The following is a 20,702-nucleotide window of genomic DNA, read 5'->3' as shown; positions in this document are numbered from 1 at the left end:
TCACCAAGACCGCTCCACAAATTTTATTGCATGAAGGACATCCTCTCATAGTGGGGGGCAGGAATAGACGACATATGTTGATGGGTTATTGAAACAAATCGTCAACGTAGAATCGTTGTTGAAGCTCGCCAGAGTGGTCACCGTGGGATCGCTCCGGAACGCGATCGACGAGATCACAACAAAGGGTGCGTCCGGGACGAGACGGCGAGCGGCGACTGCTAGAGCCTGCAGACTCGCACGAGGAATGAATCCCGCCCATTGCGCCGCAATAACATTCATCTGCGCATTGCTGTCCCGTATCTGGAATAAGATGGTCCCTTATAGAGTGAATCGAGACTTTGACGAAGATGCAAATGTCTGACCGAGCGTCCGCTTGTTCCGGTGGCGATTAACTCACGTTCATGTCTCCTCCGGCTGAGATGACCCCAGTCCAGTCGAAAAAACTCTGATCAAAGTCGTTCGGAACGTCTATATTGAACGACTGCTGATAATTGAACCTGGAAAAACCCACATAATTGATATTCAGAAAGTTGGCGAGCCGGGGCCCGAAGAGCATTGATCGATCGATTACCAGCAAAATGTTGTCGGATTATCGACCTGCATGAGCATTTTTTCCACTCAAGATCGGTAACTCTTTCGATCAAGAACTGCATGGGCGAGAAAGGAGAGATCTCAGGTGTCGGAGGCTCCCAGGAGAGGAGCACGTCGTACTTGAGATCGCATCGACTGGCACAGTCGAGAACGCGGTCGTAGACCTTACTGCCTGGATAAAACTTCGGATCTCTCAGATTTACTTCGACCTGCAAGAGAAAAAGAGTCAGAGGAAGCGTGTCCGAGTGTGCCGGGGATCACCGAAGATGGAGATCGTGACCAATTCTGATGTTCCGCCGAGCATTCATGAGATCCCGGAAGACGGGCCGGGTAGTTGGGAATCCACCGGAGCGGGTAGTTGGGTGGCGAATCGCACCTTCTTCAAGTCAAGATTGAAGCCTCTCTTTCGCGGCAGAGGGTTGACTTCCGAACCGTTGATGCCCAGTCGATGATACAAGTCGCTCCGAAGTGTGAGGATCAGAACCCCGCTGGGTGTTATGGCCATGGAATTCCCCCTGTGGAATTGGAACGAATTGCGGGTTAGCATATCAGTCACATATTCCCGGGGTAAAGATTCAGAAGAGTCTGCCAGCGGAATCGACTCCAGATTAGCTGCGCAATGGACTCACTTGTCGGGACTGTAGGCTGTTATCACAGATAAACTGCCGTTTTTGATGAATGCGCATATGAAGTCGAAATTCAATATTTCTGCGAGTCGTAAGCGTCTTAAGAGGTAGTAGGGCTTGATGATTTCTCTGGATAGGGAAAAGTTCTCAATAATTCGCCAAACAATAGAGACGTTCTCCAGAGAGGCGGCGAAGCTCATTGGCGATAGAGATATGTTGAGGGCTTGACTTCAGATTGAGAACAGGTCAGATCAGGGACTTGTGACTTCGACTCGGCTCCCGTCAGGGAGGCTGAGACACTCACTTGAGATTCGCCGGTATAGAAGTTGCGCCCGGAATGATCAATTGCAATACATGGGTGAAATTCCGATCGTTGATCAATCCATCGAGGTATGATCGTCCCGACGAGGAGTGGAATAGGACCTGGTTTTTGAGGTCTCCAAGTTCGGGGAACATCGCGAACGACTTGACATCGAGATCACCACGAAACCCAATAAACAGCTCTCTTTCCTGGATCGACCTAGGAACTCATTCCTCGGCCGTGGCGCACGGAAAGAAAATGAACCGCTGAGCACGGTCGCCAAGAACACCACAAACTTTCCGGTTAGGTTGGATACCTCTCTCGGTCAGCTTACAAGAGAACACACAGAATCGCATCGGATGATCGATCGCGCGCGTCTTCACCTGTCTTCGATGTAAACATGGGACTCGCTGCAATGTTTATCGGATGAACGCATCTTGTTCTCAAAGATCCCGAGAGGGGCGGATTTTTCACCCACTAAGGAGCGTCGTTTAGGACAAAAACCGGAGGAATGACTACACTACAGAGACGAATGACCCGGAAGCGTGATTTGAGGGAGCGCCTCTCATTTCATCGGAGTAACTTCGGAATCATCGGATAGATCCAGCTGGATAGATCCAGCTCGAGTCGCGTTGGCTCTACTTCTTCCAATCATTTCCGATGGAGCGATCCGAAATCGAGTGCCGCCGGACTCATCCCGGGTCCCTCGACATGATACTGAATTGCCGAGCCGTATGGAGTCCGGGGAGTCTCAATTCGCCAATTGAGTGAATTCTAGCGCATTTTATTGGTTTTGGGGGGATTTTCCTATTGACACGCTCAGTTTCGCTTCGCCTTCCGGCGGACTTATACAGCTAAAATAGGGGCGGGCGGTTACGAGGTCCGTCGACCTTCAGAACAGTAGAAAACAAGCTCGCCGCACGAAGAGGGAGAGAAACACTGCCGCACATATGAACATGAAAACACTTATCAACAATTGATTCTCGCTAGGCGCTTGAGCGGTTGTAATTGTCGTCGGTGTGGCTCTCGGCGTAGTCACGCCTGCTGACGGAGTCACTTGGGGTTGTTGGTCGTGGGCTACCGAACCCGTGCTTGGAGCGGGCATTCGACATCGAACCTCCGTCTCGGCGGGCTCCGTCGGTCTGGCGTCAGGCTCATCTCCTGAATTGAATTTCACCATTCGTATTCAGCTGAGAAGAGTGAGACTCTAATATTTCTCTCAAGTCTACGAATAGTCGGAATTGTCTACCTGCATGAGCATCTTCTTGTGCTTCCTCCGCAGGAACGAATCGTTGCTCGAGGGCATGTGAGTCGCCTTGTTTCGCCCCTTCAGACGTGAACGACATTTGTGAAGCTAGTTGACGGGCTTCTTCGTTCGTCTTCGATGGACCGGACTTGCTCTGTTCCTGAGTGGAACTCGGTGTTAGTAATTCCCAGTTTCACTTCGAGGTGAGCTCGCATCTATGCTCTCGCTTTCGTTTCCTCTCTGGATCGTAGTCTCCTCGTAGGATACGAAGCGTTTTACCTGCTTCCGAGAGTCTCTAACCTTGAGAAGATTTTTTGTAGGTCCACAATGCGAGCATTTGAAAGAACAGCTTTTCCGCGCCATCTTCTTCCTCTCATCCGACGGACAGTCCAAACTACCGATCGCACCTTCGCCCTGAGTTGGCATGAAACCTAAGCGAAAGTTTATAGCGTGGGTTTTAGTCTCAGTATGTCTCCACAAGCTTGCTCAACATGGGTGGGCACACATGCGAAAAAACCATGCGAGACGACATGTACCGATGAGAGCTAACATGGCGGTTCTCAGGGACCACGACGGCTGCCATGTTTCAGGGTGATGTCCAGAGATCGAGAGACAAATTTTCTTATTCGTTTCGAATCGACCGTTGGGCTGGAATAGCGCAGGTTTCGTTAGCTCCGGGGTCTTGGAGCCCTTCCTGGATATAGAGGCCATCCGAATTGCGTGAGGAGTCTTACCGTCATGATTATAATGTTTGGAGGCTTCATGGGATACTCTGAAGGGAGCAAGATGCGACCGTGATATATGCCGCCATCGTAATCCGAATCAGGTGGGCCCCGGACCGTGAAATGCCATTCGAAAAGATTATCCTGCAAGGGGGAATTCCGAACCTTTATCGCATCGGGGTGGCGAAATTGCCTGAGAGGCATCAACAGCAACCAGAAAGCTCAGAGACTTTATTCAAGGAGATCCGCTGAAGGAGAAGCCAAAAGACACTCGCCCAGCGGAGTTCCCGTGAATTCTGACAACCACCGGTCTCACCTCCAAAGGCTGTGCGAAGTAGTCCTCTGTCGGCTCTCGCAATTCTTGAGCTTCTTTCATCAATCGTTTGACGGCTACAGCAGAAGAAGTGAGGGATTATCACGAGAGTCTGTGGGAGCTCAACTGGAGTCATAGCAAAGCTGTTCGCCATCTGTGTCGCTCCGTCGATCAAATCTCTCCAAGACGCTGAATACGCCGTGGTAGAGGTATGACATCGGGAACCCAGCCCCGTATCTGATCGAGGCCTGAATCAATCGCGTAGCGCACGGACTCTTATCACAAATAGGGCCTGAACAAGATTTACCTGGATTTCTCTGATTGTACTGCGCCATTAATTTTCTTCGTCAAGTTCCTCTCGTTCCCGTACAGTTCTACGACTAAGAGATGACGTGTGCTTCACATCAACGTCTATGGATTCTGATAGCGCCCGAAATTTTTGATGCCGACAATTCTGCAAAGCAAAGACAGGAGAAAACTCAATGCGTGTCATTTCCTGTCGGGTGATCTTGCTTTCTCGGCTTCGAGCTCAGAAAACGGCGGGAGCCCCTCGCAGCGATTCATGGGGATCAGCTGAGCCCAGACCACAATCATTGCACTGCTGCAAACATTTGGCCGGAAGGCTCGAGGATTGGAATAATTTTGGAGAAATTCCGCAGATCTGTCCGACTCACTTTCTTCGTTATTTTTGTTACATAGAGGCGAAAGCTGAAAGATTTAACGACAAACTCCAATCCTTGCATAATAATTATCTGGAATCGCCGCTCCCTCCCAGAACGGATATCTCACTAACTATTCAAGATGAAGTGTCAGAACTCCCGTGATTCTCGGAGTTACGCTCTAGAATATCTTGACGGGTCGCTATCGAACAGGAGCTTCAAATGTCAGTGCTGCTCCCGCGATCATCGAGTTTCCATCGGCCCATGATCGGAGTGAATGAATTTGCGCAGTCTCGAATTACTCACGCTCAATCAGACGAGAAGATACAGCGATCCCATAGAATGGGATAGCGATCCCAGGCCTCCGACAGATTGATGGGTGTTCCAGCTGAATCTACTTGTGTGAGAGTGAGAAGTTCTACAGGCGGACCGTCGCACACACTCACCGCAAGGGACGACCGTGCGATGCGATGTTGTCATGGTTGTCCGTAAAAGTCAGATGGATACAGCTAAAACGACGGAACAACCAACCCTTCACCGAATCTCACGTCAGATGACGACGACGCCTTCGATAGGTTCTGAGTGGTATTGTAGTTGCGGAGATTGCTGAAAATGTGAGCTTAGACGATTCTGGTCAGTCTCATCAGCGATCTTGGACAGCTCCTCCGCGACATCCCTGCCGGACTCCGGCGCGACGGTTCGTTGCGCTGGCCCGGTTTACGGATCGGACAGGGCCGAGGGAATCTTGATAACCCAATTTGGCTGGCACGCGGATCCGGACCCGCGTATCCTCCATGTCGTTCCTCGTGGGCGATCGGCGGGGAGTCCTTCGCGCAGTTTGGCTCTCTGAGATGAGCGTCATCGGAAGTTCGTAGGCGTTCTTTCGCATCAATGCGTTTTGGGCAATGCTAAACGATAGAGCCATCTCATGAAAACTGGTCGATGGGGCCCCCAAGTGTCCGATCCTCGTGACCATCAAGAAAACTTCCCGTCCTCGACTTGAGCTCTCTGTAGAAAGATCAGACTGATGTCGCCTCCGATAGGCTAGGGAACAGTTTGTAAATTGGAAAAAAAAGGCCAGCGTTCTCGTCGGTGAAATGGGTCTCTAGTCCGCATCGGGGAACAATGGAATCGTTCAATCGCCTGGAAGCGCAAAACCCTTCGTTCCGCCTTCCGGAGATTCGCACGATCACCCGGTTGCGGTATTTCTATGTCAATCGAATCCATTTTGGGATCGCAGATCAGCCCGACGCCAGATGATCGAGCGGTCAGGATTCGTGGGCAGCCTGGTTCGAGGTGATCTTGGGGAAGACGACTCTCTCGAAAGAAAAGGAGCAAGGCGTCACAGGACGCTGAGCATCCGAGAGCTGATAATGTAACACTGCTCAGATCAGGAACACCAGCTTGTTGAAAGAGGACGTCAGCCTCGGCTACATCGAGCAAGCGAATGAAGGGGAAAACGCGCGAGGCTCAAGAAATGCCCCGGGTAGGCAGAAATGCTTCTAGTTCGAGCCCAGGGCAACATACTGCCACGCAGAGTCCTCGAGATGTGCCCTAGTATAGTCAAGGCCTTCCCCAGTTGTCTCATTCTCTGAGACGAGCATACTGAGGCTGACCTCCACGGTAGAATAGGAACCATTTTCATGCGATCGAGCTCAGAGCCGCTGCCTCTCTGAGGACCCATAATCAGCAATGGTACGAACAATGCGACCCTTGGAGGTGTAAAACCTGCTTGGAGTATCGTTCTTCCTTCAGGCTTCCTCATCTCATTCATAGCTCCTTATCCGACACTCACAGCTCTGCGGAGGGGTGCCTCAGTCAGGTGTACCTCGTAGTACAGGTACGCCTTCGTTCGCGAACTCAGAACGAATAGAATAGAGTCGAGCGAGAAATCGAGGGTTGGCGTCACCGAATTCGTGATTGAAAACAATATTTATACAACAAGACCGAAAATACAGGGTTCCATTCCAAATGTTCGAAAACACAAGCATGCTTGAACAGCTCCGTAAATGAAGCATGTTCCAGGATCAAAACTCAGTTACCTATATATACAAGAGTTCCACCCGAGACGTAAGGCAAGTGATTCCATAGATTTTCGCGGAACTTCTCGGGGAACTTCTGGCCAGATTGGGCTCGAATCCACAACTGATCGAGTTGCAGACTAGCCCGGGGACGAGACGCTCATCCGAGGTTCCAGGGCTGTGAGTGTAGGCTGGTGTATTCCCCGGTACAACGTCCCTGAGTTTCTCTGATCCCCTCTCGAACGTGGACCGAGCAGCTGTTGGAAACTCGTGGTTGTCGAAAACTCTGATAGCTCGAAGAGCGCTTTTGTGGATTCGACTCCGTCCGTGTTCCCCTGTTCCTTCTGACTCCGTCCGCTGCTGTTGGGTATTTTTCGTGAGATGATGGGGCAGCGTCTCAGCGTGCTTGAGCTGGACGGCTCTGCCTCTGTCTGTGCTTGTGAGTCTTCTTCGCTAGTTTCGCCGCATTTTCCATTGCTTGGAGCCGATCTTTCTCTGCTTCGAAGATCCGATCGTTAAGCCCGACCTTCACGGAGTACCGAGGTTGACCGGGCTCCTGTAGATGGAATATTTAGGGCTAATGTCTCGGACAGACGTTCATCGTGAGAAGAGAAGAAACGCCCAGAACTTACCAGGTTCTGCTGTTCTGTTGGGCTTCCAAGTATAGCTTGACGGAACGAATTGTCGAATAGACCGCTCTTGTAATCGGAATAGAAGTCGTTCATTGCTAAATGGGGTCAATCAGAGTATTGATTATTTAATCGATGCGACCGGCATCGAATCTCATATAATCGGGTGGACATTTTGGGTGGAAAAATACTCACCTTGCACGGAGTTGAGAGAGATGTCGCATTTAACGGTCGCTTCACTAAGGGTTGTCTCCAACTCCAGCGCCCTGTCTAAATTTCGAGCCTCACCTACAGAGGCGGCAAATGTTATCCGAGCGGAAGAGTAGCTCACTAAGAGCGTCATTCAAGCGCTCGACGCGTATTTGAGTTGGCGAGAAGTTGGCGCTCACGCTACCATTCACAAACCTCGTATCAAGTTCAAGCCGTTTGCCTCGTAGAATTCCTCCGGGTTTTCCAAGCGTACACACGCACTGATCTCGATATTGCACTTGTTCGAAGACGCTGCGTACGGAAGCGTGTTTGTTCAATAGGGGAGCCCTCAATGCGTGAGCGTGCGCACATGAGCGTTCCATATGCAGGCTCTGACTTACTTAAATCATAGAGGTATCGTCCGTAGTGGGGGCAGGATGACCGTCTCTCAATTTCTGCCATTTCTTCGAAGTAACTCGCTTTACCGTGAAGCTCCAATGGCAAGAGAACTGCTCTCAGATGAGCATACGGGAGAGCTGCGCAGATAGTTCGTCGGAGTAGTAGTATTTATAGTATATATAGTGTTTGTAAATCAATCATGGAGTCGTGAAAGCAAGAGAAAGTTTGCTCATTCAGACTCTGTACTCATTCTAACTCACAGCCGAGCATTTGCTTGACGGCATCTTGATCCAGATCGAGCTGGAAGATGAATTTTCGTGATTCCGAAGAGAATGTCGACGGGAATTCTCGTTTTCGCTTAGTCCCAGAGCTCATTACAAAGTATGCCTCCTCTAGCTTGAGTTCTGCACGGGGAGCAATGCTCGCAGCTCGAGGGGTAAGTGAGCTCGGTATCCTGAGAATTCGACGTATTCCGGACAGTTTCTCGCGAAGTATGCTCTTCTGTCAGCGACTCACTCAGCAGCGATGGAACGAAACGTTCGAAAACATAGCGCGGATGAACGCATTCTTCACTCACCTCTCTCTCCCTCTCATAGGAGAAGCCGCCTCCCGCCAGAGCGAATTTTCGTTTTCGTTGTCTTCCCCATTATCCGAAGAACTCATGCTCGACGAGATCGCTGTGTAGATTCTTTGGACAACGATCTCCCATGAGATGGATAAGTGAGAGAATGAGACTTGATTCAAGAAACGGACCTCCGAGCGCCATCTATCGAATCGCTCACAATTCTCAATGTTATGAGCCTCTCTCAAAGGTCTCTGCGTGCCGCGATTGAAAGTATCGGCAGGGAGCTTCGCTCTCATTTTTCGCGATCGACTCAATGTTCTGTGGCCCCGTTACTGTGGATCAAGTTCAGTCGGGAGGACTGTCTCACCTCCTGAAGGATCGCTAATATACAAGGTACAAAGCGCGCGCGCACACACACGCAGTCGACGGGACAGACGGACAAGCAGGCAGGCACACGCAGCGGCGTACACCCTCTCTCACTCCGACTCCGACCGATCGACACACATCGAGCGCAGCTCGAGGAAACTTTCTGAAGTTGTCCTCCACTCCTCGAGCGTTCTCTGTATGCCAGTGTCGAGCTTAATTCCAAGTTGACTCCACGGCGACTTGAGAATACGATGTCGAACTTCTCCTCAGGGTAACGAGCAGCAATCGCGAGAACTTCTTCCCGTATCGCTTCGCGGTAAACTTCAACATTTTCCAGCATGGACCTGGCTGTGGTGGGAGCCCCAGCCTCCGGCGAAACGCACGTAAGTTGCTCAGAACAAACCCCCTTCCCTCGGGCTGGTCAGCGTTCCCTCTCGACTCTGACGTCGCCCGAGCCGACGTCAGGAGACCATTCATAGATGGACCACTGCTCCCGAATTTAAATACCCGATGAGCTCATTTAGCGCAACACTTGCAATAACAAGTTGCTGCGGAGGAACTCGTGTACTGGCTTCTTTAGCGTTGTCACCCATATACCACGGTATGGCGGGGCGGTCCGTCGCTTTTTAACATCGATACTACTCGAACAGCTTCGTCCTCACGGTAACTCTAGGAGAGAGAATCAGGGAAGTACTCCATGGAAGTTCTCCGACATTCAAACTCTGCGGAAATTAAGAGCGAGGGGCGAAAGAGAATCTGCTCCAAAACTCTCGATGGAGCTAATCTTTTGCCGAACTTTTCGAGAGGGTATCGGGGGAATTCCAGTCCATTCGCGCTCCATGAGCACATTTCTCGATCATTGCTTTCGGAGTCCATGATGAAGATCATCATCATACACGAGCTTGTTCGTGAATCGTAGCACGGCTCAGCCAGAATGTGACCGACGTTGGCGAGCGAGAGCAATATCGATGGCGGGCTTCATTTGCTAGAGGGAGAGCCTGATATAGGCTTTTCCCCTCGGAATTGTCTCAACCGGTCTATATTACTGAAGGACACTAGCAACTAATCGGCTATTCACGTGTTTTTGTCAGATGCAGAATGTGGAGCGTCAAATTCGAGCTCTGATCCGGGAGCATCACAGGCTCATGTCCACAGTGGAACAGCTCAGGTATGAAATGTCGATTCGGCTCGTGGAAGTCTTATCGTACGAGGCTTTTACACAGATGAATTTGTCTGAGGCTTTGGCGATCATTGACGAGGAAATGTTTCTCCCCAAATCAGCTCCTCAGCCGCGGAAGCCAAGCTTTCGGCTGCTACCAGAATCCAACAAGAGATAATTAATATGGCATACGAATTCAGAGAGGTTGGTAGGATCCTGTACATGTCCCTCGAAATTTGAATGACTTCAACCCATAGCGTGCTTATCTCAAAGCAGTTTATCCTCGATAACTACCCGGACTTTTGTAGGCAAATTTGGCGAGCCGTTGTGGCTCAATCTCTGCGGTACATATCAATACGACGGGTGCTGTTATGCCAAAGCCTATAGCTCAAATGGTGAGTCACTTCATCCAGAAACGAGATGCTCGGAGGATCGCATTGAAATCCGAATCGCAAAGCCAAGAGAGGGCTGCTCTCTTTCTCGGTCCACGTCGGAGAAAGATGATTTCATCACTTGAAGATACTCTCATTCCAGAACAATGCTCAACCTGCGACAATATCCGAGAAGGTCGCCTTAGATGGCGCCTCAGCCTTTTCGATCAACAACAACAACAACAATCACAGCATTAGCGACAATAATAATTATAAGACGGACCCAGATGCATCCTTCGACTATGTCGTCAAGGCACCGAAGAAAGTTCCCCTCCCCATAGTGGCGCCGAACTTGGTCTTTCACAATCCCGCAGGAACTTCGCCTGGTGTCAAGTTTGGTGCGCCACCTTCGGCGGTCTTCATCATAAAAGTTCCTCCTAATCAGACAGGCCCTCTGAACATCGTCACGTTGCAACAAAATGGAATCACGAATGGAGCCAGCATCACCGCTCCCGTCAACGGTCTCCAGGTCAACGGCGTCGTAGTGAAGGCGGTCGCACCAGGCAGCAAGGGCAACTTCCTGCCGAAGCCCGTCATAATCGATGATTCGAAGGTGACTTCTGCACCGAGCCCATTGATAACTCACAAGGTATAGGCCGTACGGAGTTCCACATTCGATATTGGAAATAATAATGATGTGCACTCTCCGATCTTATTGCTCCGGGAACCTGAGAACATCCCTCTACTCTCGCAGCTCGCTGTTCAAGCAACGAAGAATATCGAGACCAGACTCCAAAAAGTGCCCGAAGAACGAAATACGCTGCCGCCATTCGAGTTCGAGGAGAACGAGGAAGATAAAGTTTGCAAGGGAGTGAAGAAACAGGCGTGGTTTCTCGGTCATCTGAGCCTTTGCACTCCAGAAAGGTTCGCCGATTTTTCTTCTCCCTCTGGCTCACTCCATCGCTTAGCAAGTGTCTGTGAACCTCCACGAGTCTTCGAATTGCCAGAGTTGCGATGACGATGATATTTCCCAGGTTCCGAGAGTTGTCAGAGCGTCGGACCGAGAGACGTCGACGCAAAACAGCCAATCCACACTTCTCGTCTGCGGCCGTTGAAGAGCGCAGGAGGCAGGAAACCGAACGGAAAAGGAAGAAAACGACTTCTTCAGATGGAAAGAACAAGGTGATTGCATGCAGCCATTGTGTCCTGTCCTACTCCTCCTGAACCTCCGGAAAGGACCTTGATCAACGTCTTCGATTTGCAGGCCGAGCTCAAGGAGGAACTCCAACTACAGGCTGAGAAGCTCCGTACAGAAAAAGCCGAATTACTCAAGAAGCATGAAGAGGTGTGGTCCTCCTTCCTAAGCGTTGCCGGGAGCTCTCGCGGCGAGCGAGAGCGTAATATTGATTTCTTCCAGAACAGAGGGAAGATCCCTTGTCATGCTTCCCTCTATAACTCGCTCTTACTGTAAGATTAAACCCTCAACGGCTCAACGGTGTCTTTTCCCCAGGCGAGGCAACGTCTCACGGAGGAGCGCCTGCGTACCCGAATGCTAGTCGATCAGCAGAGAACCGTGGAGCAAATGCTAGAGAGACTCCGGAAATTCATGTCGATCGTGGCGGAGAACAGACCGCCATTGTGCGCGTGAATGCAGAAAAAGCTCCCCGAAGATCTGTCTCTGGTGCCGATCTTTTCGGAAACACAGATCGAGCCGACCTCGTTTCGCGCACTGACTGCGTGGAGAATCATGTATAGGGAACATCTCATTCTGTCACGTTATCTTCGGAGAATGCTCCTCTCATCGAGACCGATATACTTCTCGTGTATGGTATAGATACAGGATATCTTCTGCGTCCGTCGAAGATTTCCGAATCGCTACACTGTCGGTCGAGAATCCAGCGGGCAATTTGTTAGTTTTCACTATAGAACCCATATCATCTCAATCATGTGAAACAAGTCGAAAAGTGCGGTTGACCGGATCACGTGGGGATCTGCCGCTCCGGAGGTTGATTCGGAGTCGCGCGAGAAACGTCCCATTGCTATCAATAAAGTAAACTTGTTATGGAAGGGACTTGTCCCTTACCTCAGGGGTTAAAGCATTCGATCGTTCCTACCATTCCTAGTCAAGTCTAACAAAGGGAATAGCCCGCAGACCGTCGCATCGGGAGCCGAGGCTCGGAGTCGCGAGACGAGGTGGGCCTGTAGAGTAATGTGGGGATGAGAATGAGATCTGCGTTGGACCAATGGATCACGGCATCCGATGCTCAATTCATTCTGGGGACGGTTTCCTCATGCTGGCAACTCATTTGCGATCGAGCCTTATTGGCTCGCGATGGATTTCTTCCAAAATGGTGACATCACAGTCGCCACCATTTATACTACATGCGACTTTTTAGTGAGGGATCTTCGGCATTCGACGGCTCGGCGTCGCTGACGATCGGGCCTCCGACTCGTCGAAGCATGCGCGAGCTCAATTCCGAAAACAGCCTTCGGGGGAGCAGGGGGTCGGAGCTCGACATCATGACGCGCCTCTCTGAGTTCTAGACCCTGAGATCATGACCGAGGAATTTTGAGGGGGCCGCGCACGCGGGGAATGCTTTGCAAAACCTCGCGATTTTCTGCGGCCGAAGACGAAGGGCTGAAAAGATTCCGGTTTGTTTTGATCGGCAGTTCTCTTTCTCTCTACAACAACCCCTCTCCGGATCCTGATTCGGTGCGCATGCCCTACGCAAGGTTCCCGGAGATCTGAACGAGCTTTTCCTCCTCTCCTTTCCTCTTTCCAAGCTCGCGCATCAGGAATGACATTTCGGCATCAGTGAACAGCACGAAAGGCGAGAATAGGTTATCCGGAAACACGCCATTTCGGCATACTGTCGGAAGGAAAGAAGGTGAGCCTTCTTGTGAGTTCAGAGAAAATCTGCTTGCAAAGCTAAGCTTTCATTCTTCCCGATGCGAGGATTCATTCTCGAATCTGCCGCGGGTATCAGTACATTGTCCCACTCTCCACGTTTTCATCACCAATGAACTCATTGTATCAAATTCTGCAATCCTTGACGCTTCTCATGGCCAGAAAATGTCAGTCATTGACTCCTCGATTCGTCGGTGGGACAGACCCTTAAACTGCTCGACGGTTCCGCATATATCTGACCTTGGAGCTTTCCATGCGAATGGAGCAACGCTTCGACTCTGACCATGACCAGATTGTTCGAAACACTTGTTGTTTTCTTCTAGCGAATTCTAGGGGTCAGGAGTTTAAGTTGCCGGCAGCTCAACGGCGGTTTCCGCGCTTGATGACAATTTTCTGCCCAGTTTCCAGTGAACCGATCACTTGTGCTTTTGTGGAGTCAACACGGGCCCGTCTTGACAACATAAGAAGATGATCTTACAAAGCATCGTCATGGCTCTGATCATGAGTCCCAGCATGGGCTACAATAGTCCCCAAAACACGGTCTATGATTTTACTGTCAAGGACATAGATGGTACGCTCTAAGCACATACGTCAAAAAGACATGTCAGTCCCAGGGATGCGCGAATTGCCGGCACATTCCGAGCTGTATACGAGTCTTATAACAAACAGGAAATGACGTCCCGCTATCAAAATACCGCGGGATGGTCTTGGTGATTGTGAATTTGGCTTCGGAGTGTGGACTGACCGACCGCAATTACAAGGAATTGGTCATCCTCCAGAAGGTAGTCCTTTCTTCAGGCATTCGTTTTGAAGGTCGAAACCAGTATCGACCCTCCACCGTCAGCGGAACGAGGGGCGTCCGTCGATTCGTCTCATCAAGATTCGTTTTGCAGGAGCTAGGCTTCCGGGGCTTCCGAGTTTTGGGTTTTCCGTCGGATCAATTCGCTGGTCAGGAGTTGGAGACGAACGAACAGATCAAAACATTCGCGAGGGAAACTTATTCGATAAATTTCGATCTCTTCGCCAAAATCAATGTGAGTTGAAGGAATTCGAAACCTCAGCTAATATTACGAGAAGTCTAATTCTGCCGCATACCTTGGGAGGATAAAAAAAAATCATACCTAGTCCTAATCTCGAGGTTCCCTCCTTGAAGGTCAACGGGGCGGAAGCAGAACCCTTGTGGCGCTTCCTCAAAGAGAGACAAGGCGGCATTATTTACTCCGGCATAAAATGGAATTTCACGAAATTCCTCATCGACCGAAATGGAATTCCAGTCGATAGGTCAGACGAATGACTGAACTGCTCCAGAGCGTATTTTCCCCTCCTTGAACGAGGTCAGAAACGTCGGAACGAAAGTGTCTAATTCCAAGTATTTTTCCCCCTAGATTCTCGCCAACGACTCCGCCGTTGTCGATGAAGGACGACATCGTGAAGTACCTGAATCGTACCGCCAAAGCAGATGCGCCGGAAACGATGAATCAAAACAACACGGAGCTCTGAGAGAGAAGACCAAGAGAAAAGTTTCTTAGAAAAACTGGGTAGCTCCTCGCATAAGCTGCATTAGGTCCTTCGTAGGGAAAAGACACCGCTCTGGGAGGAAGGACTGATCGCAGCACCTGAGATCTCCCTGACTTGAGAGGCTCCGAAAGGACGCTTGAAACTAACTTCGCCACCGGACAGGAGATATTTGTCACTCTAAGGCTGATACTGAGCGAGAGTTGTGATGCTCCTACAGGCGACGGAGCCGAATTCTCGAGTGGAACAATGACAGTCAATCTAGACATACCGAGACAGCGGAACGATCCTTTGTCTTCCCTTCTATTCCGAATTCAGATGATTGGATGCCTCTAGGAATATCGAATAAATTCTTTTTCACCAAGAGCGATCGACTGCCGATCCGTTTTCTGTTACATAGTTCGGAACGAGCTCCCTTCGGAGAAATCTGGGGAGATCATCTCTGGAAAGATGGGTGATGCTACCGTACTCACCGACATTTGCGTATTTTTGCGCGCTGGATCGTATCGCCAGTAGGCTATGCGGAGAAAGGCGGTCTCTGGTGGACGGTTCTAGCTTGACATTAGGCGTGTATGGCGAGCTGCGGAAAGAAAATGCTGATGCGCGATACGAAACAGTCGGATGGGATTCATCCTCTCATATGCGAAGGTCTCGGAGGACGCGAGAAAGTGCTCGCTCGGAATCTATAAATGGCGGAAGAAACGATTACTACCGGTATTCCAAAGAATCACATGATGAGGAGTTTCGCTGAAGTTACTTCAATCCGTTGCGGGTGAGAGAGCTGTCCGGCTGTTTCCCACTTGCCCGCTGGCTCGTGGAGCAGGGGCTCTTATTCCTGGTGATGAAGTCGTTTGCTCGGGACATTTGCGACTGGAAGCCCGCGAGCTTGTCAATCACAATTGTTCTTCATTGGAGCTCATTGTAATAGGAAAGTGTCACGGAATACGTATCATCGGGACCAGTACAGATAAAGTGAGTCCCAGTTTATTCTTCGCGAGAATCACAAGGTGTATCGTCCCGCCGCTCGAAGTTTTGCACCGGGGGTCTCAGGAGCCTCCGGCCTACATCCGCCCGCAAAGTCTGCTTGGGACGATTGCGCGGGAACGATCCTCGGGACTATCACGGAGGTTGCGCGAATGCGTCACTACAACGTGTGCTCAGAATGGCCTCGTGAGGATGCGAAAAAAAGACATCGAGTGTTCGATGTCGACTCCTGCATCGCCTGAATCAGCCCATCGACAGCCGGGCTCCCTCCATTCGGAACCGTGGCAACCACGAACCACCCTTGGCCGGAAACGTGTTCGATGGACCATCCGTGTTCGGTTATCAGTTTTCCAATACCAGTACGAAAGTTGATCACGGATCGCATGCCGTTTGTCATCACTTCACGGGCTGAGCGGGAGGCTTCCGTGGTGGTCGGGGTCGATCGAGGGCCAGTCGGCGTATTGCGAAAAAGCGTCAGATAAAATCTTGACGGACGCCCGATGTCGGATTCAGACGCTAAAATTAGCTGGTCGCTGGCTCGAACCGCGATGGCCGGACGGAGCCAAATGAATTGATGAAAAACACATCACTCGATGATGCATTTGAGCTGATCACTATATTCGGCGAAGTTTAGGACTGGTGGATCCACGCAGCTCTGAATTTTGTTGAATGAGAGGTTTATCGCGCTGCTGTGCAGTCAGGACTCATTACAGTAAATTCTGTCTATTTCCTATATCCATATTCTCCATCCCACAGTCGTGCGAGTACACGAGATCAGGGCGAGGTGTTCGAACGTTTGAATTTCGTTTGGAGCTCATATTTTCGAATGCGATTCCGCTTTCAGTCATACGGACAGGATGTCGCTCAAGACATCCCTGATAACACTCGGATTCGTCGTTAGTTTCGCATCGTTTATCGACGCGAGATGCTACATCTTGATGCCGCAAGAATTCTATGAGGGCCAACGAAACCTCACAGGTCAGAGTCTAAGAAATTGCCGCTCCATCATATCCCCCATTGCAATCGAGCTTCCATGAGGATTATTCCATCGCTTGCAGAGACATCGGTGAATTCGCATAAAACGGAAACGGTGATTCATCTTCCGAAGAATCATTCCCAGGTACTGAGTGAGCCGGAGCCATTATTAGTGTTTATCGAATCAAGCCAGACAATTGGACGCAGTTTTCTGGTAGGGCAGAATCGAGTTCCGTCTCAGGCAACTCGGCATTCCGTAATTTCGGTATTCTTTGTGGACAGATAAGAATCGTTGTCGATGATGGGGATGAGGTCAGCGATCGAGATGAAGCAGCCCGGAGCGGTGTTGAGTTGGAATTGAGTGAAAAGGCCAAATTGAATGATGAGGCTGCTACCACGAGTAGCTCGACACCACTGAACTCCTCCGAGATTTCTTCGAAAACCGAAGGACCCGTGGTAGAGCTCAATTCGGGAAAAATAGAAGGTGTGCCTTTTCACCTGATTCAAGGTGCATGCAGCATTGTCGAGACTCTATCGTTCATTCTGAAAGAACGGAAATTCACCGTGCGCTCTGCAGGAATCCCCGCAACACAAGGGACGGTGCACAAGTTCTTCGGTATCCCTTTCGCTGAAGCTCCTCTCGGTGAGTTGAGATTCCGACACCCCGTGACCGTGAAATCTTGGAGCCCGAAAACTGTCAGAGCCAACACCAAGCCATTCCCTTGTTTACAGGGACCGTTCTACATAAATAGGTCAGATGATCCTACTGTCAAAGTCAAAGTTTACACTCTTGTACTCGAGAACTCTATGTAATTTTCATGATTCGATGCTTGGATTCCCAACCCACTTCGGAACGAAAGACCGTGGGCGAATTCCAATACTAATCTGGTAGTAATGTACTCGGAAAACGAATTGTCATGCGGCAAAATCTCTTCAGCAACCTCACCATCGACACCGCGAACTCGACCGAGGACTGTTTGTACCTCAACGTGTGGACTCCCGACGACTGTGTGTTGAATGGAACGTGCGGAGCACAGAAGTGAGTTCTCGTGGCCAGCCGCGACTATTTAATATGTATGTACAACCAGAATCGTATTCAGGAAGAAGGTTCGCCATGAACTTTATTGCAGGTCCGTCATGGTGTTCATTTACGGCGGAACCTACACGTTCGGTTCTTCAGGATGGAATATGTACGACGGAGAGCAGTTGGCGCTCCGAGGCGATGTAGTCGTAAGTATTTCAACGATCGGCTTCAGTTCTGAGCGATGAGGTTGCGAACGAAAATATCGGGACGGAAGAGATTACTAATAATCTTCTGGTCAATTCGACTAGGTGGTCAGCTTCAATTACCGAGTGGGACCTTTCGGGTTTCTATATTCAGCCACAGAAGATGCCCCCGGAAATGCCGGGCTCTTCGATCAGCTAATGGCCTTAAAATGGGTGAGTCTCTGGGCTTTTCCTCAAGAGTCATATAAACCTTGACTTGAAACCTATCGGGAGAATACTGACACGGCCTTCCCAATCAAGGTCCAGGACAATATTCGTCTTTTCGGTGGCAACCCCAACGACGTGACGCTTTTCGGTCAAAGTGCCGGTGCGATTTCCATTGCATACCACATGGCGTCACCACTCACGCGTGGACTCTTCCATAAGGTCAGAGGGATGATAACAACTCATGTACGATTAAGAGAGCGCGATTGACGCAATCTCTTTCTTCAGTCTTCTCACCTGCCCACAAATCCAGGTCATAATGCAGTCTGGTAGCTCTTACTTTCGGATGACGGACCCGACGCGCGAAGGTCCGAAGAAGGTTGAGAAACTCGCGAACAGCATGGAATGTCTCCAAGATGGTGAACTTATCGAAACACATGCCAAAGTGAGAAAGCACCGGTAGATAATATTCATGATCCAGCGCACGACTGTTTCCCTTTCGATATCGGATCGTCGATGAGAGATCTTCCGACTTGTTTCCACAGGAAATCGTGGCCTGTTTACGGAAAAAAGACGGCAAAGAGCTGATGGAAACGACTTTCTCGGCGTTCGGGCTCAACGCTCTGACTTTCTTCCCCATACATGGAGATGAGTTTTTGCCAAAGCCCGCTCAAGAACTCATCACGTCTGGCAAATTGCCGAAGGTTCGACTCTCGACACGGAATATCCAAGCGAGGAGCTCATATATGAGCCGAGCTCCCTGGACTTCCCGTCTGATCTGAATGAGCAATCGCTTATCTCCAGGTGCCGGTCTTGATCGGGAATAACAAAGACGAAGGCTCGTATTTCATCTATTACTTGTTCGGTCGCTCATTGAGCCTGGCGGACTTGGATTTGGTTGGTGGTTCTGCGCCCGATAACATTATTTGCTCGACATTCCGGGGAGAGATTCCGAGAACGGCACGGAGGGAATCTTTGAGAACATGGATGACACCCTCGAATCATTCCAGGTGACGAAATACGAGATCGATTTATACGTGACGTTTGGCTTACAAATGCTGCTCCAATCAAACGTTCGCAATATTCGCGCCCAATACTTCGATGGCGTCAAAGAGGAAGAAAGTACGTCGTGACTTCAGGAATCGCCGCCTGCCATTTGCTTCATTACACGAAACTTAAGCCTGGTTCGAGAGTCCATGGACGATGGGAGATCAATTCTTATTTTGAACATTGCTCCTTTTTCCAGCGATGAAAGCCTTGCGACAAGCGGCGATTATGGTAGGTGATCTCGCGATGGTGTGCCCGACCAAATATTTCGCCGAAGAGGCCGCAGCTCAGGTGAGGAATGAATTCCGGGAAACCTCGATCTGTGCTCCGAGCTTGTGCGGAAAATGAGCCTCCGTCTCGAAGGACGCATCAGTGAGTCGACCATCGCTCATTTCAGAATCTGACCGTCCACTATTATGAATTCGACTTCCGGAGCTCCTTTGGCACATGGCCGGATTGGGTCGGAACAACCCACGGAGAGGAGGTGAGCCGATTGTCGCCTGCCCTGGCGATCTCAGAACGGCGAACGCTATCGCGAGGAATGGAGTGAGCCAGCGAGTGAGGGTGACTTTTCTTCCAGATACCTTTCGTCTTCGGTCATCCGCTATCGGGTTTGGAAGCCAACGCGACCGCAGAAGATAAGGAGATGTCTAGAGAAATGATCAAGATCTGGACGGATTTCGCCAAGACGGGGTCTGTATCCACGCAAGTCGAATCTGGTGGATTCAGTCACAGACGTCACAGAGAATGATACCAACTCTTCGAACGGAATATTGGTGGTCTGATCTGCAGGAATATCTTGCGAGACGCGTGAGCTTGAAGAGGAACGAGTATAGTTTTCAGCTCGAGCTTCCTCTTACAGACTCACGCCGGTCAAACTGAGAGGGACGCCATGGCCCGCATACACCGAGAAAAGCCAGGTTAGCTAGCTCTCGAAGACGGACGCGAAGAATTGTCCCAGATGACGTGAAGTTGCAATATTTCGTTTACAGACCTATCTTCGCATCGGTCAGACATCGACGGGTATCGGTAGAGGTCCGAATGAGAGGATGTGCAATTCATGGAGGAAGTATCTCATCACTTGAGATCACTCCGACCCTCAGACGATTCTTGGAGCCGAGACCCAGGTGGCCGTGTCTTCCTTAGCTGTCCTGCGAGAGTGAAGGAGAGTCACGGGAATACGATCGGGAGACAATCAGGCCTCGGGAAAGTGGGACTCGTGGCCTCCACAGCGTAGTTTCGAACAACCTCCCGGTGGATGCGGTTCCTTCACAGGGTTATTCGATACTCCGAAGATTCTCGAGGGCATGATGTCATTTTCGGCAATATGCCGACCATTCGTTCTGATTGAAAAAGCAATAAAACTGACTGACCTGAGATCAGTGATGCCTGATATTCTCGTCTCTCCCGTCGAGCTTGATGAGCCAAGGTGACAGGATGAGGGAGTGTTGTCCGCGTCTAACACAGGTAGCCCTCGTGAAAAATACATCAACTGAGCCTCGAATGCTACGCTACGATGCGGTTGCTGACGGAAGATTCCTCATCAGGAATGTGAAGGATCAAGTGCCGCATCTCTCTCCGTCTTGCATTATAGACGACCTGAGCTCATATCTTAAATCCGACGTGTCCCTTCCGGAGGATCCATGGCACATCATCTACAGATCTACAGAAGATCTCATGCGTGT

The 20,702-nt window shown here is 50.3% G+C and overlaps 6 protein-coding genes across 6 annotated transcripts; 3 read left to right on the top strand and 3 right to left on the bottom strand.

Moving 5' to 3' along the window:
• On the bottom strand, positions 1 to 1,920 carry LOC100903556 (ribonuclease P protein subunit p40). The gene is made up of 6 exons (XM_018639400.2): positions 1,522 to 1,920; positions 1,221 to 1,346; positions 968 to 1,106; positions 598 to 800; positions 398 to 497; positions 1 to 300 (listed from the first exon to the last, which is right to left on the bottom strand). Exons 1-6 carry the CDS (start codon positions 1,671 to 1,673, stop codon positions 46 to 48), a joined length of 975 nt encoding a protein of 324 aa, XP_018494916.2. The 5' UTR covers positions 1,674 to 1,920; the 3' UTR covers positions 1 to 45.
• Positions 1,921 to 2,330: 410 nt separating this feature from the next.
• LOC100899185 (ubiquitin-conjugating enzyme E2 J1) lies at positions 2,331 to 4,933 on the bottom strand. The gene is made up of 8 exons (XM_003742944.2): positions 4,765 to 4,933; positions 4,107 to 4,253; positions 3,803 to 3,876; positions 3,499 to 3,630; positions 3,301 to 3,412; positions 3,065 to 3,195; positions 2,768 to 2,924; positions 2,331 to 2,679 (listed from the first exon to the last, which is right to left on the bottom strand). The coding sequence occupies exons 2-8, from the start codon at positions 4,132 to 4,134 to the stop codon at positions 2,411 to 2,413; spliced, it is 903 nt and encodes a 300-aa protein (XP_003742992.1). The 5' UTR covers positions 4,135 to 4,253; positions 4,765 to 4,933; the 3' UTR covers positions 2,331 to 2,410.
• Positions 4,934 to 6,840: 1,907 nt separating this feature from the next.
• LOC100899041 (uncharacterized) lies at positions 6,841 to 8,228 on the bottom strand. The gene is made up of 6 exons (XM_003742943.1): positions 7,957 to 8,228; positions 7,699 to 7,833; positions 7,514 to 7,609; positions 7,304 to 7,396; positions 7,112 to 7,206; positions 6,841 to 7,035 (listed from the first exon to the last, which is right to left on the bottom strand). The coding sequence occupies exons 1-6, from the start codon at positions 8,069 to 8,071 to the stop codon at positions 6,877 to 6,879; spliced, it is 693 nt and encodes a 230-aa protein (XP_003742991.1). The 5' UTR covers positions 8,072 to 8,228; the 3' UTR covers positions 6,841 to 6,876.
• A 528-nt stretch (positions 8,229 to 8,756) lies between these two features.
• LOC100903413 (PHD finger protein 21A) lies at positions 8,757 to 12,007 on the top strand. Its single transcript, XM_003742972.2, has 9 exons — positions 8,757 to 9,010; positions 9,719 to 9,795; positions 9,909 to 9,990; positions 10,095 to 10,181; positions 10,321 to 10,806; positions 10,912 to 11,081; positions 11,192 to 11,339; positions 11,422 to 11,502; positions 11,668 to 12,007. The coding sequence occupies exons 1-9, from the start codon at positions 8,966 to 8,968 to the stop codon at positions 11,803 to 11,805; spliced, it is 1,314 nt and encodes a 437-aa protein (XP_003743020.1). The 5' UTR covers positions 8,757 to 8,965; the 3' UTR covers positions 11,806 to 12,007.
• Positions 12,008 to 12,911: 904 nt separating this feature from the next.
• Positions 12,912 to 14,940, top strand: LOC100898895 (glutathione peroxidase). Its single transcript, XM_003742942.2, has 6 exons — positions 12,912 to 13,045; positions 13,467 to 13,636; positions 13,735 to 13,847; positions 13,959 to 14,099; positions 14,219 to 14,346; positions 14,451 to 14,940. The coding sequence occupies exons 2-6, from the start codon at positions 13,534 to 13,536 to the stop codon at positions 14,563 to 14,565; spliced, it is 600 nt and encodes a 199-aa protein (XP_003742990.1). The 5' UTR covers positions 12,912 to 13,045; positions 13,467 to 13,533; the 3' UTR covers positions 14,566 to 14,940.
• A 1,481-nt stretch (positions 14,941 to 16,421) lies between these two features.
• LOC100903268 (acetylcholinesterase-1) lies at positions 16,422 to 20,210 on the top strand. Its single transcript, XM_003742971.1, has 17 exons — positions 16,422 to 16,542; positions 16,623 to 16,684; positions 16,822 to 17,023; positions 17,117 to 17,291; positions 17,477 to 17,578; positions 17,670 to 17,769; positions 17,872 to 17,979; positions 18,067 to 18,192; positions 18,284 to 18,415; positions 18,516 to 18,674; positions 18,775 to 18,867; positions 18,981 to 19,092; positions 19,217 to 19,308; positions 19,415 to 19,501; positions 19,598 to 19,710; positions 19,880 to 19,937; positions 20,010 to 20,210. The coding sequence occupies exons 1-17, from the start codon at positions 16,422 to 16,424 to the stop codon at positions 20,100 to 20,102; spliced, it is 1,935 nt and encodes a 644-aa protein (XP_003743019.1). The 3' UTR covers positions 20,103 to 20,210.
• Positions 20,211 to 20,702: the final 492 nt, after the last annotated feature.

The sequence above is a fragment of the Galendromus occidentalis genome, unplaced genomic scaffold (assembly GCF_000255335.2).
Source record: "Galendromus occidentalis unplaced genomic scaffold, Mocc_1.1 scf7180000077436, whole genome shotgun sequence".
Lineage (NCBI taxonomy): Eukaryota > Metazoa > Arthropoda > Arachnida > Mesostigmata > Phytoseiidae > Galendromus > Galendromus occidentalis.
Note: the sequence above shows the minus strand (reverse complement) of the source record. Positions and strands in the feature narration are given on the sequence as shown.

What these genes read in the sequence shown, in the direction of transcription:
- LOC100903556 (XM_018639400.2), bottom strand. Translation starts at nt 1,673, where the DNA reads ATGTTCCCCGAACTTGGAGACCTCAAAAACCAGGTCCTATTCCACTCC. An exon ending in ACAGCCTACAGTCCCGACAA is followed by an intron (nt 1,107 to 1,220) that starts GTGAGTCCATTG and finishes CCAATTCCACAG; the next exon opens with GGGGAATTCCATGGCCATAA. An exon ending in TGGAAAAAATGCTCATGCAG is followed by an intron (nt 498 to 597) that starts GTCGATAATCCG and finishes GGGTTTTTCCAG; the next exon opens with GTTCAATTATCAGCAGTCGT.
- LOC100899185 (XM_003742944.2), bottom strand. Translation starts at nt 4,134, where the DNA reads ATGGCGCAGTACAATCAGAGAAATCCAG. An exon ending in ACTTCGCACAGCCTTTGGAG is followed by an intron (nt 3,631 to 3,802) that starts GTGAGACCGGTG and finishes TCCCCCTTGCAG; the next exon opens with GATAATCTTTTCGAATGGCA. An exon ending in CAAACATTATAATCATGACG is followed by an intron (nt 3,413 to 3,498) that starts GTAAGACTCCTC and finishes GCGCTATTCCAG; the next exon opens with CCCAACGGTCGATTCGAAAC.
- LOC100899041 (XM_003742943.1), bottom strand. Translation starts at nt 8,071, where the DNA reads ATGAGCTCTGGGACTAAGCGAAAACGAGAATTCCCGTCGACATTCTCT. An exon ending in CGTCAAGCAAATGCTCGGCT is followed by an intron (nt 7,834 to 7,956) that starts GTGAGTTAGAAT and finishes CTATCTGCGCAG; the next exon opens with CTCTCCCGTATGCTCATCTG. An exon ending in ACGATACCTCTATGATTTAA is followed by an intron (nt 7,610 to 7,698) that starts GTAAGTCAGAGC and finishes TTCCGTACGCAG; the next exon opens with CGTCTTCGAACAAGTGCAAT.
- LOC100903413 (XM_003742972.2), top strand. Translation starts at nt 8,966, where the DNA reads ATGGACCTGGCTGTGGTGGGAGCCCCAGCCTCCGGCGAAACGCAC. An exon ending in GCCCATTGATAACTCACAAG is followed by an intron (nt 10,807 to 10,911) that starts GTATAGGCCGTA and finishes CTACTCTCGCAG; the next exon opens with CTCGCTGTTCAAGCAACGAA. An exon ending in TACTCAAGAAGCATGAAGAG is followed by an intron (nt 11,503 to 11,667) that starts GTGTGGTCCTCC and finishes TCTTTTCCCCAG; the next exon opens with GCGAGGCAACGTCTCACGGA.
- LOC100898895 (XM_003742942.2), top strand. Translation starts at nt 13,534, where the DNA reads ATGATCTTACAAAGCATCGTCATGGCTCTGATCATGAGTCCCAGCATG. An exon ending in AATTGGTCATCCTCCAGAAG is followed by an intron (nt 13,848 to 13,958) that starts GTAGTCCTTTCT and finishes TTCGTTTTGCAG; the next exon opens with GAGCTAGGCTTCCGGGGCTT. An exon ending in ATCTCTTCGCCAAAATCAAT is followed by an intron (nt 14,100 to 14,218) that starts GTGAGTTGAAGG and finishes CCCTCCTTGAAG; the next exon opens with GTCAACGGGGCGGAAGCAGA.
- LOC100903268 (XM_003742971.1), top strand. Translation starts at nt 16,422, where the DNA reads ATGTCGCTCAAGACATCCCTGATAACACTCGGATTCGTCGTTAGTTTC. An exon ending in CGCGTGGACTCTTCCATAAG is followed by an intron (nt 18,193 to 18,283) that starts GTCAGAGGGATG and finishes CCACAAATCCAG; the next exon opens with GTCATAATGCAGTCTGGTAG. An exon ending in GCCTGGCGGACTTGGATTTG is followed by an intron (nt 18,868 to 18,980) that starts GTTGGTGGTTCT and finishes GAATCATTCCAG; the next exon opens with GTGACGAAATACGAGATCGA.